General features: G+C 42.3%; 1 protein-coding gene across 1 annotated transcript in view; it reads left to right on the forward strand.

Annotated features, from left to right (window-relative positions):
• The window catches only part of LOC149318433 (armadillo-like helical domain-containing protein 3), a 236313-nt gene that overhangs the window by 82904 nt on the left and 139139 nt on the right, over positions 1-14270 (forward strand). The window contains exons 19-20 of the mRNA XM_089509700.1: positions 1120-1180; positions 3728-3816. Of these exons, the coding sequence (XP_089365826.1) occupies positions 1120-1180; positions 3728-3816 (150 nt within the window). The remainder of the gene's footprint in view (positions 1-1119; positions 1181-3727; positions 3817-14270) is intronic.

Genomic DNA, 14270 nt, shown 5'->3' on the forward strand with positions numbered 1-14270 from the left:
CTTGCAGAGTAGCACCTGTCCTCAGACCACTATTTTAAAGCTTCTTCCTGCAGTCTTTTGAATACTATGGGAAAAAAACAATACAGGCAAGTACTTTGGTTACCTCATCCATCCTAGAATGCACAGATATGCACCTCAAATTAGGGAGTATTTATGGAAACATGTGATATTATACCACTGTATTGGCTCAGGAATACATGAACGTTTTTAGCTACTTTTGTCAAATTGATTCTGCTTTAGATCATGTCCATAGCTCCAAGGAACCCCTTTGCTGCTTCTCTCATTTAAAATAAATATTGTCCCTCGTCACAATAATTTTCTAAAACTTGTTTCCTTCAGGATTTTTCAGTGGTGACAATATTTGAAATAGTTGCAGTTCTAGGCATCAGAAGTATCTTGTGATATGGGGGACAGTGGAGAAGGTGGGCAGCATTTGGCAGATGTGATGCTTAGCACTTAAATGGAATAAAATGGATCCCATTTTGGGAGAAAGGTGGGATATAAGTGCAATAAATAAATAAAACAAATAAACAGTTTCCTCTCAAAGCATGCATTTCTCACAATCATATTCTTGATTCCTGGAAAATAAAATAAAATTAGAAGCTTGAAGTCTAGTTTAATTAAATTATCAGGACCCAGAACAATGGATGCAAGCTATAGGAAAAGAGATTCCACCTCAGCATTAGGAGGAACTTCCTGACAGTAAGGGCTGTTCAACAGTGGAACACACTCCCTCAGAGAGTGGTGGAGTCTCCCTCCTTGTAGGTCTTTAAACCTAGGCTGGATGGCCATCTGTCAGGTATGCTTTGATTGAGAGTTCGTGCATGGCAGAATGGGGTTGGACTGGATAGCCTTTGTGGTCTCTTCCAACTCTATGATTCTATGAGTCTATGAAATTGTTGATAATCTGATTATGGGTCAATGCTGACAGTTCTCCCACATTAATGTGTGAAAGATAAAGAATAGGCTACAGGAATGCAGTCTCTCCACCAAGTATTTCTCCTTCCTTACTACCTTAATTCAGATTGTATGGATTGCTCCTAATTGTGGTATAGTAAACTGGTTATAGGTTCTAAGACTTCATAGTCAAGTGGTTATTTCTGTATCTTTTGCTTCCAGATCTGATGGTAGAGTTTATTATAACGCATATGATGAAAGAGTTTCCCATGGACCTTTATGTGTAAGTAATTGCTGGTGAATCAGGGCCCTGAAACACTTTGAAGTATTCATAAGCAGTCACTTCATCTTTGACTAAAATTACATTTTCTGGGTCCAGAAGAAGGCCTGGCCAATTTCAGGGCTTCCTTGAAACTCATGTGCCTCACGCTTTTGTTCAATGTGCCAAGAAATTGAAAATGAAATGAATGCCATTCTTTCTGAGAGCTTTCCTAAATTACTTAATCAACAGAAAGAGAGCAAAATCCTTAAGCTTGAAAGGATTTCAGAGCATAAAGGAAACAAAATAAAAGATCCTAAATAACACTAAACAAAAATCCACGAATGCATGTGTGGATGAAAGATTGTGAGAGAATCATTACTCAGCATAATAATAATAATAATAATAATAATAATAATAATAAGAACAACAACAACAATGATTTATTTATATCCCACCCAATCACAAGGAATCAGGGTGGGTTACAATAGTAAAAAAATACATAGTAAATAACAATAACAATAAAAACAGCAAATCACACTAGCAATAAATAGCAAAAAGCAGTTCACAACAACAATAAAAATAACAATAAAATGCATAGCAATTAACATGGCAAAACAAATACACTAGAAAATCTCCATTCTCAACCCCCCTCCCCCACTTCCTGGTCCTGAAAAACAATATTAAACAGCTTCAGCTGTTACTTTGGTGGATAAAGGCACAGGCAGCCTCCCAGTTTGGCTTGGAGATGGCTGGTGGTGTTGAGGGCGCGGTAGAGGAAGGCTCATGATGAACTATAATGATAATGGCCTGCAAAAGGCCAAAATTAAACTTGAGGTACCAGTGCATTAATCGAGTGATAGATTAAACGAACCCACTTTATAGGAACCATGTATAGTTTATAGGAACCATATATCCAAATACAAATCTTGGGACACTATTTTTGATATTTATTTTTGTGAATCATTTATTCCAAAGACATAAGGCTTGTTTGGATGTAAGCCCCTTCTAACCTTTGTGTTGTTTTCCAGATTGGCAGTTCTAAAAACAATAAGTTGACAATTTCCTTTTTCTCTTAAAATGAAAGGATTGATCTTGTCCAATTCAATGGTAGCGCAAAATTTATGAGCTCTTGAGTTATTGTTCCTCTCTAGAAAACACATCCAAGGTTGCTGTGTTGGCCATACAGCAAAATACAGTAACATCCAAAATCTACAAAACAGCAATACCGTTATTGAGCCAGCGAAGAAGGCAGTGGAGCTTTGAAAACTAGCATCATGTGTTTTATGCATTTTAGGATAGAGTTATCTTAGGGTCGCCATAAGTCGGGTATGACATGAAGGCACACAACAACAACAACATTTGGCACTATAAAGGTACTGCTGTTCTGTGGATTTTGGATGTTATTGTTCCTTTCTAGGTAATGATACTGAAAGTGCAGGTTAACATAGCTTATTTTCTTAAATCTCATTGCTCTTGTTTCAAACAGAAAACATGTTTATAGAATCAAGTTGAGCCAACCTGAGCAGAAGCTACTGACTCTTGACAACAAAAAACATCTGGGGCAAGCTCTGACTCTTAGAGTTTTCAAACTGCTTTAATGCAGTCACATATTAAGGAAATAGTGTACCTTGTAGTGAAAGTGGAACTAAGGCTGGCCTTAAATTCTATGCCATTTATTGTCCAGTGCTGCCTGCATATTTCTTCTATTCATTTTTATTGGAAGCATTCACTAATTGCTACCCTGCCCATCAGGGCCCACAAAGGGTTATACAGTAAAAATTGTCTTGGTCTGCTTCTTAGTAGCTTAATGTCTCAAATATACTGTAGACCAGTTCCAGTGTGATTTTCACCTGTCTTATGGATTTTTCCTGTGGAGAAGTAAGTGTTGTGTGCAGGTCTTGCAAACTCTTCAGTAACTTTCAAGACTATAGCAACTCTGATGATAAGACACTGTCCAGTGTTAAGGTGCTGTAGCCAAAGTCCATGTGGCTACCTTTGGAAAAAAAGAACTAATGTGCTTAGACTTCCATGGAAGCACATACATCCTTATTACTAATTATATTCAGCATTTCTGGAGGCAATGTCAATGGTCTGAACTATAAATGAAATGAAGACTCCCACAACTTGTTCATTTTACTTCATGCAACAACCCAGGTAATTGAGTCTAAAAAACTCCAAGCTGGACTGTCAGTCCTGGACTAGCCTCCGTCAAATAGCTAGTTAAAATTGTTAGTTAAATCTTTCTGTTTGCCTCTACTAGAACCTTATTTCCAGCATACTTTATTTTCTTCAGTTATAAAAATGTGATTTGGCACATGTCTGTAGGTTTACAGATAAGGTGAATTTGACTCACTATCTTATTAATGAGGCTGTTATTGAGCTGAGATAGAACGTCTACTCACATTCATTCTAGTCAATATAATCAATGATCAGGCATGAGGGAAGCTACAGTTCATCAGTATTTGAAGAGTCACAGATTTCCCATTTTTATTAGAAATAATTGGCCTTACTAATAACTGATTATATATGCTGCTGATTACATTAGGTTTTTCTCTCTCTTTTCTCCAGGCGCTGCATTCAAATAGTTCACAAGCTGCTTTGCTACCAGAAAAAGTGCAGAGTGAGACTCCATTATACATGGAGGGAGCTCTGGTCAGGTAAATTCTTGGCCTCTTTCTCATGTTTACCCTTCTCATCTCTTCACTAACTTGGTACTAGTACTTCTGGAATCAAGGTTATTAAGGTTTTAGTCGTGTGGTTCTTTAAATATGTTCCAGCAGTCACAGGATGAAATGAAAATTCACCTTTGATCCCCTCTTCCAAGCCCACCCAAGCCTCCGTGAGGGTTCCATGATGGCTTCCTGTAGTTTGTGCTCAGAAAAGGATAGGTTTTGAGGTATGGCATTGGATGAGGAGGGAAAAGGAATGACAGCCTTTGTACTCTCTGACTATATCTTAGAGATGAAAGAAACAATATCAGCCTCTATGCTTGTCTTAACTCCTTTTCTCTCATTCCTTATATTATTTTGGAGGAGGGCGGGGGAGTAGAAGTAAGCCCCATGAAGAACCAAGAATCAGTAGGCCCCTAAAGTGCTTTGTTTTAGATGAAGTGGAGCCTCCAAGATGAGAATACTCTGCCTGTTAGGCTCCTTGGAATTGTTCCCTTAAATAGCTTAAATACATTAATAATGCCCTTCTGTACATTATGAAAGATCCTTTTACCAGGAAGTGTAATGAATGGGAACAAGGAAAGAAAAATGTAGCTTTTAAAGATTAGCAGTATATATGGCTTTGATGAGTTGAGCTCTTCCATGCAAGAGGAGGAGCATGCCTCAACACTGGAATGCCAGTTCTATCTGTCTTCTGCCCTCTTTATATTGTATTCCTCCCTCCTGCTCTTTATTATTGGCTGTTGTTGGTGGAGATGGTAAAAGGCATTGGAAAACAGTGCAGCAGTTATCCTTAAATGTTAAAGAAGTGCTGGGGGAAACTCAGACTGATGTTTTCACTGTAGCTGTATCAAGCAACATGTCTAGTTCTGCCTTCAGTGATTTAAAATAGGTTTGGGCATAGCAGCACTTAATAGTCAGAGACTCAGCTTGTATTTTGTCTCTAGAGGATAAAATGGATTGAGCTAGTAGGTTTATTTAGTCTTTGATTCTGTGCTGCTATTCTGTGGCTGGCAGTAGAAAAGATAGCTAATGATTGAGTAAAACTAACCATTCCCATCCCACAAAAATCTTCCTTATTTCATAAAGAAGGTTTTATGGGAAGGTCCCACTATCCTGTCATATGTCTGGGGAAATATACCGATGGCTTGTTTTATTCTGTTATGTTTTTTCTTGAGATGGCTGTTGGGAAGCTGTATTGAATGGTTTTAAAAACAGTTCTCTTTTAGTTGACTAGCAGTCTCTTTTTGGCTAAATGCAACTAGATGAAGGTGGTGCTGTTGTTTGTTTCTGGAGTTTTCAAAATGAATTTGTACAGATCAGGTATGTACATGGGCCTTAGTACAGAATCGTGCCCTCCTAGGGTCTCTGGTTTTCCCAGATAACCATTCTTCTTCATGCATCATCATTTTGTTGTTTTCTCAGTTTCTGTACACATTTCTTTCCCCTTTGAAGTTGTTATAATGACTCTACAAAGGCTTAGGTAATGGCAGTAAGAGCCCACTGTTTTACCTTTGGCCCTAGCCATCAACTGGATTGTAGCCACTGAAAATATTTCTAAAATTGAATTTGGCTCTTGAACAGAAGAAAATTCTCCACAAGGGTGGTGGTGGTGGTGATGATGATGATGATGATGATGATGTTGATAGTGACAGAAGATGATTTATGCCAATTCTCTGGTTTTGCCAGAGCTAAAGATAGAACTGAACAATGTGAGTTTATGACAAATTGCTGTGAAATGGCTTCAGAATACCCCCCCCCCCCAAAAAAAAAATATTGGATGCCATTTGGAGCAGTGGAGAATGCAATAATTTCACACACCAACCTTTGTATTTCTGATGTTACTGGGGAGGGGAGAAATGTGGGACATAATGAGCTTCCAGATGTTCTTTGATTTAAGCTCCCATCAGCTTACAGCCAACATGACTAGTGATCAGGGATGATAGGAACTGTCGTCTGACAACACTTTCTCAACCATAGGTTCCCTGTCTCTGTTGTAATGTTTAGATCCATCTTGAAGCTCAGAGAAGATACTCATGTTAAAACAGCTAGTGTATAAGAGTGTGGAACTCAATAGTGATAGGATTTAACATTCATGGAATACTAACATGCTCAGTATTATTAGCCTGTATTGGGTAGGGTTACACCCTGCTCCCCAAAGATGCAGGTGACCAGGAATGCATTTGCACAGTTAAAGCTAGTGTGCCAACTGCACCCATTCCTGGATAAATTTGATCTGACCTTGGTAACATGTGTTGGTTACATCTCATTTTGGTCACTATAATGTACTCTGTGTGGAGCGCCTTTGAAAACTTCTTGAAAACTTCAGTTAGTCCAAAGAGTTGTAGCCCAATTGTTACGTGCAGCTTAATACCTTCCTTGTTGTACCTGCTCCCTTGGCTTCCGATACACCTCCAAGCACAATTCAAAGTGCTGATTATGACTATAAAGGCCTCTGTGGTCAGGTCCAGGCTATTTGATGGGTCAGTGAGCTTTTTCAAGCTTTGAGATCTTTGGGAGGGGCCCTTCTCTCTTTCCCACTGCCTTCCCAGGCATGTTTGGTGCGAACAAGGAGGGCCTTTTCAGTGGCTGCTCCCAGATGTTGGAACTGCCACCTTAGAGATGGCTCACTTTTGCTCTCCTTCCATTAGCAAATGCATACTGTCTTATTCTAGCAAGCTTTCATGAATTCATTGTGATGGACTTTTAATAATGTGCTGGCTTGTCTGATTTTTTTAATAGCCTGTTTTTTTTAAAAGAATTTAAAATATGTTTAGTTCTATGGATAGTTCAGGTTTTTTTTAAAAAAATAACACAGACAGACATATATTTGTTTTGTATGTTTTAATACTGTTTTTCATAATTCGTAGGCCTCCTTGAATCACAGTTTCCAGGAAAAGGCAGACTATAAAAGAATAAAGTAATAATAACAACAACAGTAATAAAGTTGACCAATGACGTGGCATAATAAGAGGAACCTGTAACTTTCTACCACTGTGGATTGTCTTGTAAGGTAGTAAGGAAATATTGAGCTGCAGTAAATGATACAATAGGGGAAATGCTATATATCAAGCCAGAAATGATACCAGAAATGTATTTGCTGAGGAACGACTTAGGGAGAAACGACATAGGAAGCTGGGGATGTTTAGCCTGGAGAAGAGAAGGTTAAGAGTTCCTGCTACAGAGAGGAGGAGGAGAGAGGAAATCTACATCAGAATTAGAGTTGATTGAGCTCACTGCCACAAATTGTTGAAAGATCAGGGGCTTAAAGTTGGTGTTTTTCTGGAGGATTATTTTTTCAGGAGGAAGCCCACAGTCGTGTTCCAGTAATTTCCTAAGACTTTTCAGTATGGACACTGATGGAACCACGGCAGTCACCTGCAACACTTGTGGGATGTTTGTCTTCTTGCCTACAGAAGTGGAGAACTTCAAGTTGGTAGCCCTCTTGGAGGAGAAAGTGCAGCAGTTGGAGTCCAGAGTAGCTACACTTCAGCATATTAGGGAGCAGGAGGATTTCCTGGACACAACAGAACTAACAATCCTGGACGAATACCACACAGAGGAAGATGCTGGAGCCGAGGAAGTCACTTCACATACACAGGAGGCAGACAGCTGGAGGAATGTCACACAGAGAAGTAGGCTAAGAAGGCATTGTTCGGGGAGCTTGCAGCTAGAGAATCGATTCGAAGCTCTTTCCCTTATCAAGGAGGATGAAGAAGAGCAGCACGGACAGACTTCAGGGACAGAGCAGGCAAGCCTGAGAGTCCCACCCAAGGGAACATCCACTGCTAAACCTCGTAGGAGGTGTGTGGTCATAGTGGGGGACTCCTTGCTGAGGGGTACAGAAGCAGTGATTTGTAGGTGTCTCGAGAGGTGTGTTGTCTCCCAGGGGCAAAGATCCGTGATGTGACAGAGAGGCTGACAAGACTGGTCAAGCCTACTGACCAATACCCCTTCCTTTTGGTTCACGTGGGAACCAATGATACTGCAAGACACAGCCTGCAGAACATCAAAAGGGATTACAAGGCGCTTGGTAGGAAGCTGAAAGGAATGGATGCCCAGGTTGTCATCTCGTCTCTTCTGCCAGTTGAAGGGCCTGGTCCAGGAAGGGAGAGGAAAATAGCGGATGTGAACAACTGGCTTCGCAGATGGTGCCGCCGAGAACGATTTGGATTCTTTGATCATGGGCTGCGGTTCCATGAGGAGGGACTTCTTGCAACGGACGGGTTGCATCTCACGCCAGTTGGAAGATATGTTTTTGCCAACAGTCTCAAGAACTTGGTCAGGAGGGCTTTAAACTGAGTTGCGTGGGGAAGGGAGACAATATTAAGGAAGGCGAAAGGGCTGGAGAAAATAGTCAAACAGACATAGAGGAAACAAGAAAAAAAGTGCAAAGACCCAACAGTGGGAGGCAAATAAACTTGCACAAGCAACAAGTAAATGGGACCCGTGGTCTGCGATGCCTCTACACTAATGCACAGAGCATGGGAAATAAGCAAGATGAACTTGAACTCCTAGTACAGCAAAGCAAATATGATATAATAGGCATCAATGAAACCTGGTGGGATGAGTCTCATGATTGGAATGTGGAAATAGAGGGGTATAACCTTTTTAAGAGAAATAGGCCAAACAGAAAAGGAGGAGGAATAGCACTATATGTCAGAGATATTTACACCAGTGAAGAGATCCAGGACATCAATCATGGAAGCCAGGTGGAGAGCATCTGGATAAGAATCAAAGGGGAGAGAAACAACAAGGATGTTACGGTGGGAGTCTACTACAGACCCCCAAGTCAGACTGAGGAATTGGATGATATTTTTCTAGAACAGATGACCACACAGTCAGAAAAGAGAGATGTAGTAGTGATGGGCGACTTCAACTACCCTGATATTTGCTGAAAGTCAAACTCAGCCAAATCCACAAGGTCTAGCAAATTCCTCACTTGCCTGGAAGACTATTTCATGGTCCAAAAGGTGGAAGAGGCAACAAGGGGGTCATCTATTTTGGATCTGATCCTAACTAACAACGATGACTTGGTTAATGGGGTACAAGTGGTGGGATCATTAGGTGGAAGTGACCATGTTCTCCTGGAGTTTGTTATACAATGGAAAGGAGAAGTCAGGCATAGTCAAACACGCATTCTAGACTTTAGGAGAGCGGATTTCAGTAAACTTAGAGAAGTATTGAGGGTGATCCCGTGGTCAGAAATACTAAAAGGGAAGGGAGTTCAGGCTGGATGGGAGTTTCTCAAAAGAGAGATACTGAAGGCACAATTTCAAACAGTTCCAGTGAGAAAGAAAAACGGGAGGTGTCTCAAGAAACCAGGATGGATAACTAAAGAACTTTCAACCGAGCTAAGTTTGAAACGGAACATGTATAAGAAATGGAAAAAGGGGGAAATCACGAAAAAGGAATTCAAAGAAATAGCAGGCATGTGTAGGGGTAAAGTCAGAAAAGCTAAAGCACAGAATGAACTCAGGCTTGCTAGAGAGGTTAAGAACAACAAAAAGGGCTTTTTTGGATATGTCCGCAGCAAAAGGAAGAAGGAAATGGTAGGGCCACTGCGTGGAGAAGATGGCAAAATGCTAACAGAAGACAGAGAAAAGGCAGAATTATTCAGCACTTTCTTTGCCTCAGTCTTCTCAGAAAAGGCAAAGGGTGCTCAACCTGAGGATAATGGAGCAGAGGACAGAATAGGGGAATTTCAGCACAGAATAAGTAAAGAGATAGTAGAAGAATACCTTGTTAATCTAAATGAATTTAAGTCTCTAGGACCAGATGAACTACATCCAAGGGTACTAAAAGAACTGGCCAATGTAATATCGGAGCCATTGGCAATCATATTTGAAAACTCCTGGAAAACAGGAGAAATCCCAGCAGACTGGAGGAGGGCAAATGTTGTTCCCATCTTCAAAAAGGGAAAAAAAGAGGATCCCAACAATTATCGTCCAGTTAGTCTGACATCAATACCAGGAAAGATTTTAGAGCAGATGATTAAACAGAGGGTCTGTGAACATCTAGAAGGCAATGCCATAATCACAAAAAGTCAACATGGGTTTCAGAGAAACAAGTCATGCCAGACAAATCTAATCTCTTTCTGTGATAAAATTACCAGCTTGGTAGATGAAGGGAATGCTGTGGATATAGTATATCTTGATTTCAGTAAGGCCTTTGACAAGGTTTCCCATGACATTCTTGCAAACAAGCTTGTAAAAGGTGGGCTAGACAAGGTAACTGTTACATGGATTTGTATTGGTTGACCGGCCAAACCCAAAGGGTGCTCAACAATGGCACCTTTTCATCCTGGAGAGAAGTGACCAGTGGGATCCCACAGGGCTCTCTCCTGGGCCCAGTGTTATTCAACATCTTTATCAATGACCTGGATGACAGAATTGGGAGCATACTTATCAAATTTGCAGATGACACCAAATTAGGAGGAATAGCCAATACTCCAGAGGACAGGATCAACATTCAAAATGACCTGAATAGACAAGAAAGCTGGACCAAAGCTAACAAAATGAAATTCAACATGGAGAAATGTAAGGTACTGCACTTAGGGCAGAAAAATAAAATGCACAGATATAGGATGGGGGACACCTGGCTGAATGAGACTACATGTGAAAGCGATCTGGGAGTCCAAGTAGACCACAAGTTGAACATGAGTCAACAGTGTGATGCGGCAGCTAAAAAGGCCAATGGAATTTTAGGCTGCATCAGTAAAAGTATAGTGTCTAGATCAAGAGAAGTAACAGTGCCACTGTATTCTGCTTTGGTCAGGCCCCACCTGGAATATTGTGTCCAGTTCTGGGCACCACAATTTAAAAAGGATGTTGAGAAACTGGAGCGTGTCCAAAGGAGGGCGACTAAAATGGTGAAGGGTCTGGAAACCATGCCCTATGAGGAACGACTCAGGGAGCTGGGGATATTTAGCCTGGAGAAGAGGAGGTTAAGAGGTGATATGATAGCCCTGTTTAAATATTTGAAAGGATGTCATATTGAGGAGGGAGTAAGCTTGTTTTCTGCTGCTCCAGACAACAGGATCCGGAGCAATGGATGCAAGCTCCAGGAAAAGAGATTCCACCTCAACATTAGGAAGAACTTCCTGACAGTAAGGGCTGTTCGACAGTGGAACACATTCCCTCGGAGTGTAGTGGAGTCTCCTTCCTTGGAGGTCTTTAAGCAGAGGCTAGATGGCCATCTGTCGAAGATGCTTTGATTTGGATTTCCTGCATGGCAGGGGGTTGGACTGGATGGCCCGTGTGGTCTCTTCCAACTCCATGATTCTATGATTCTAGGTAGTAGTGGTCTTGGTATTGGTTTTAAGCCTCTTTATCACTGTACTGATGCAATTTTCTTTTATAATAACTTTATATGCTGAAATCTCTGGCAGCATTTTTTAAAAAAATCTTGGGATCAGAGTAATTGGGGACAGGATTGATCCAGTTCCACCCCCTGCCTACACAATCAAAGTAGGCCTAATGGATGACCATCCTGACAGTAATTGCTGGTCCACAGTGGGACACACTCCCTCAAGACTGTGGTGGAGTCTCATTTGGAGGTTTTTAAACAGAGGCTGGATGGCCATCTGTCCAGAGTGCATTGTTTGTGTCTTTCTGAAAGGGATTGGTTTGTGTTGGATTGCCCTTTTGGTCTCTTGCCACTCATTGATTTTATGATTCTATTTCTGCACCTATGGTCAGTAAACCAATCCTTGCTGTTCTTTGAGAGCTTGATTACTTTGTCGAGTCTTTCTGCTTCCTGTCTTTGAGGAGTTACTTTTGAGTTACCTTTGGCGGGTTACAGACTGCCCGTTTGGGGCGGGCTGCACCCGCCCCTTTCCCCGGTGTATCGGGGCCTCAGCAGCTAGACCGGCAGCCGCTGAGGCCCCAATACGCCGCTTTCCAGGCTGCGGGGAAGCGGCAAAAGGCCGCTTCTCCGCAGCCTGAAAAGGGGTGTCCCTGGGGCTTCAAGCCCCAAGGACACCCTGCGGCGGCGGGGAGGAGGAGAAAGGGGCCGCTTGGTCCCTTTCTCCTTTGGTCTGCTGGGCGCAGCTGTGTGAAGGCTGCACCCAGCGGACCAAACCAGGAAGGAGCTCTGAAACGGAGCTCCTTCCTGCTCCACACTAAGGGCGCACTAAGCGCCCTGGCGCGGAGCGAGGACGTCACGTCTGCGCCACCCCGTATAGAGGTGGCGCGGTCATGACGTCCTCATGGCGGCGGCCGTGTGGAACGGCTGCCGCCATTTTGTGCGCACAGAGCGCACACTAGGGTTAGGGGGGTGCGGAAGCACCGCCCCTTTCTAACCCTAGTATGCACTCCGCGCGTACTTTCCTGCCCATTTGTAACGGGGCCATAGACATATTATAACAAGTCTGATATCCTGGTTATGGAATGTTAACTTTGGAAACTGAATCTTATCACTATCATTGCCTTAGGCCAGTCTCAGTTCTTTTGTATGGAACATGTGGTTGTCCCCAATGGGCTTTGCCTACTGAGCTGATAGCATGAGCTCAGTTTAGCTAATTCTCATTATTAAGATACAAGCAAAAGATTCCATCTCTTAACTAGGTATGATTTGTGACATTGCTTGTGGTGGCCTTATGATGGAGAAATATAGTTTCATCTGCCTTGGTCCAGGCCTCAGAGAGAGAGAAGAATGCTGGACCTGATCCCCTCCCCCCCTCACCATTCCCTTCTCCTTTTGTGTCGTGTCTTTTAGATTGTAAGCCTGCGGGCAGGGAACTGTCTAGTTAAAAAATAATAAATGTAAGCCGCCCTGAGAGCCATTAGGGCTGAAGGGCGGGGTATAAATACCTAAATAAATAAATAAAATAAATAAATATAGTTAAGTTTCCTGATCTCTGTGCATGACATTCTCCTCTATATTCCAGGCATTGTTTTATCTAGCTGCTGTTGAAGAAAGTGAGTACAGTACTGTGGGATGCTTAGCTGAGCTACCCCAATAGATGTCAGTATAATTTTAGAGATTTGCTGTGATGATGGGTTCACTACCTGATAAACCACTCATAAATGAATAAGTTCTGTTTAGTTCAGGGATAAATAGCATGCTCTGTAAGTGCATGTGGCCTCCATGATTGTTCTTGCAGTCCTTCCTTCCTATCAAAAATATATATTGAGAGAGAGAGAACTGTTATTGCTTCTGGAAGGCTCCAGGAGTCACAGTTCTTTGAAATTAAACATATCTTCTGCACTCTGTCCCCTCCCCCCCACCCCAAATATTTTTGCAAAATTGGAAATGAACATCTGGTCACTTTTGATGGGATGGTGGGGGTTCCAGCAAGTCCCAGAGGTAGATTGCCTCCCAGACCCCGCATGCTTTCCCTGCCAGGTTTGGTTCATTTATTTTTTGCTCTGTCGTCAGTTAAGGACAATAGTTCACTTTTCTTTTGTAACCCTTTGTATGCACTTTGCAACAATTGTTAAAATTGTATCCCAGCCTCCTCTTCTAAGTTTCAATCCTTCTGATTAAGTGTCTAATTGCTTTAGCCCCGTCTTTTACACCTTCCTTTCTAGCCAAACTTTTTGACATCTTTACTGCTCTCTTCTGAACCCTTTCTGTCTTCCTTTGATATCTGTTACTTTATCACAAAGGTAGACTGTGATGGAAACTCTTTATTGACAAGACTACAGGTGAAAGGTGCTAAAGAAGCTATTCCTGTAATTAATGAATTAATTTCCTCATAATTAATTAATTAGATTGTATAATTGGCCTTTCTAATTTGCAGAGCTGATAGTCTTGGTCACAGCTCATTATTTCATTCTTGAATAGGCATATTTAAGTACTGAAAGTGGGATATGGGAGTATAATAATAATAATATGTTTTATTTATAAACCGCTATTCCAAATAGATCATAGCGGTGTACAAGAAATTCAGTATACAATACAATATAAAAATACAATGGACAATATACAGTGCGCCCACGCCATACGCGGACTTGAGCGTATGCGCTCAAGCCGCGGCGCGCGTGGGGTGGAAGGGGCGGCGTGTCACATTCAATTGAATGGGCGCACGTGCCCATTGCACCCTGCGCTCGCCCGCGCCACCGCGCCGCCACGCACGAGCCCCATTGTTTCCAATGGGGCTCGAGCATAGGCGGAATTCGCCTTACGTGGAGGGATCCGGAACGGATCCCCCGCGTAAGGCGAGGACGGACTGTACAATACATATATTGTATTGGATATAAGAATGTTGTCTTCCAGGCGAGGCCTGTTGTTGCTGGCCTGCCTCTCTCCCCCTCAAGATGGTGGTCGGAAGGAGGGCTCTTTGTCTTCCAGGCCAGGCCTCTCTCCCCCTCAAGATGGTGGCTGGAGGAGGGCTCTTTGTCTTCCAGGCCAGGCCTCTCTCCCCCTCAAGATGTTGGCTGGAGGAGGGCTCTTTGTCTTCCAGGCCAGGCCTCTCTCCCCCTCAAGATGGTGGCTGG

Source organism: Sceloporus occidentalis, unplaced genomic scaffold (genome assembly GCF_023333645.1).
Source record: "Sceloporus occidentalis isolate IW3139 unplaced genomic scaffold, rSceOcc1.0.p SCAF_2, whole genome shotgun sequence".
Lineage (NCBI taxonomy): Eukaryota > Metazoa > Chordata > Lepidosauria > Squamata > Phrynosomatidae > Sceloporus > Sceloporus occidentalis.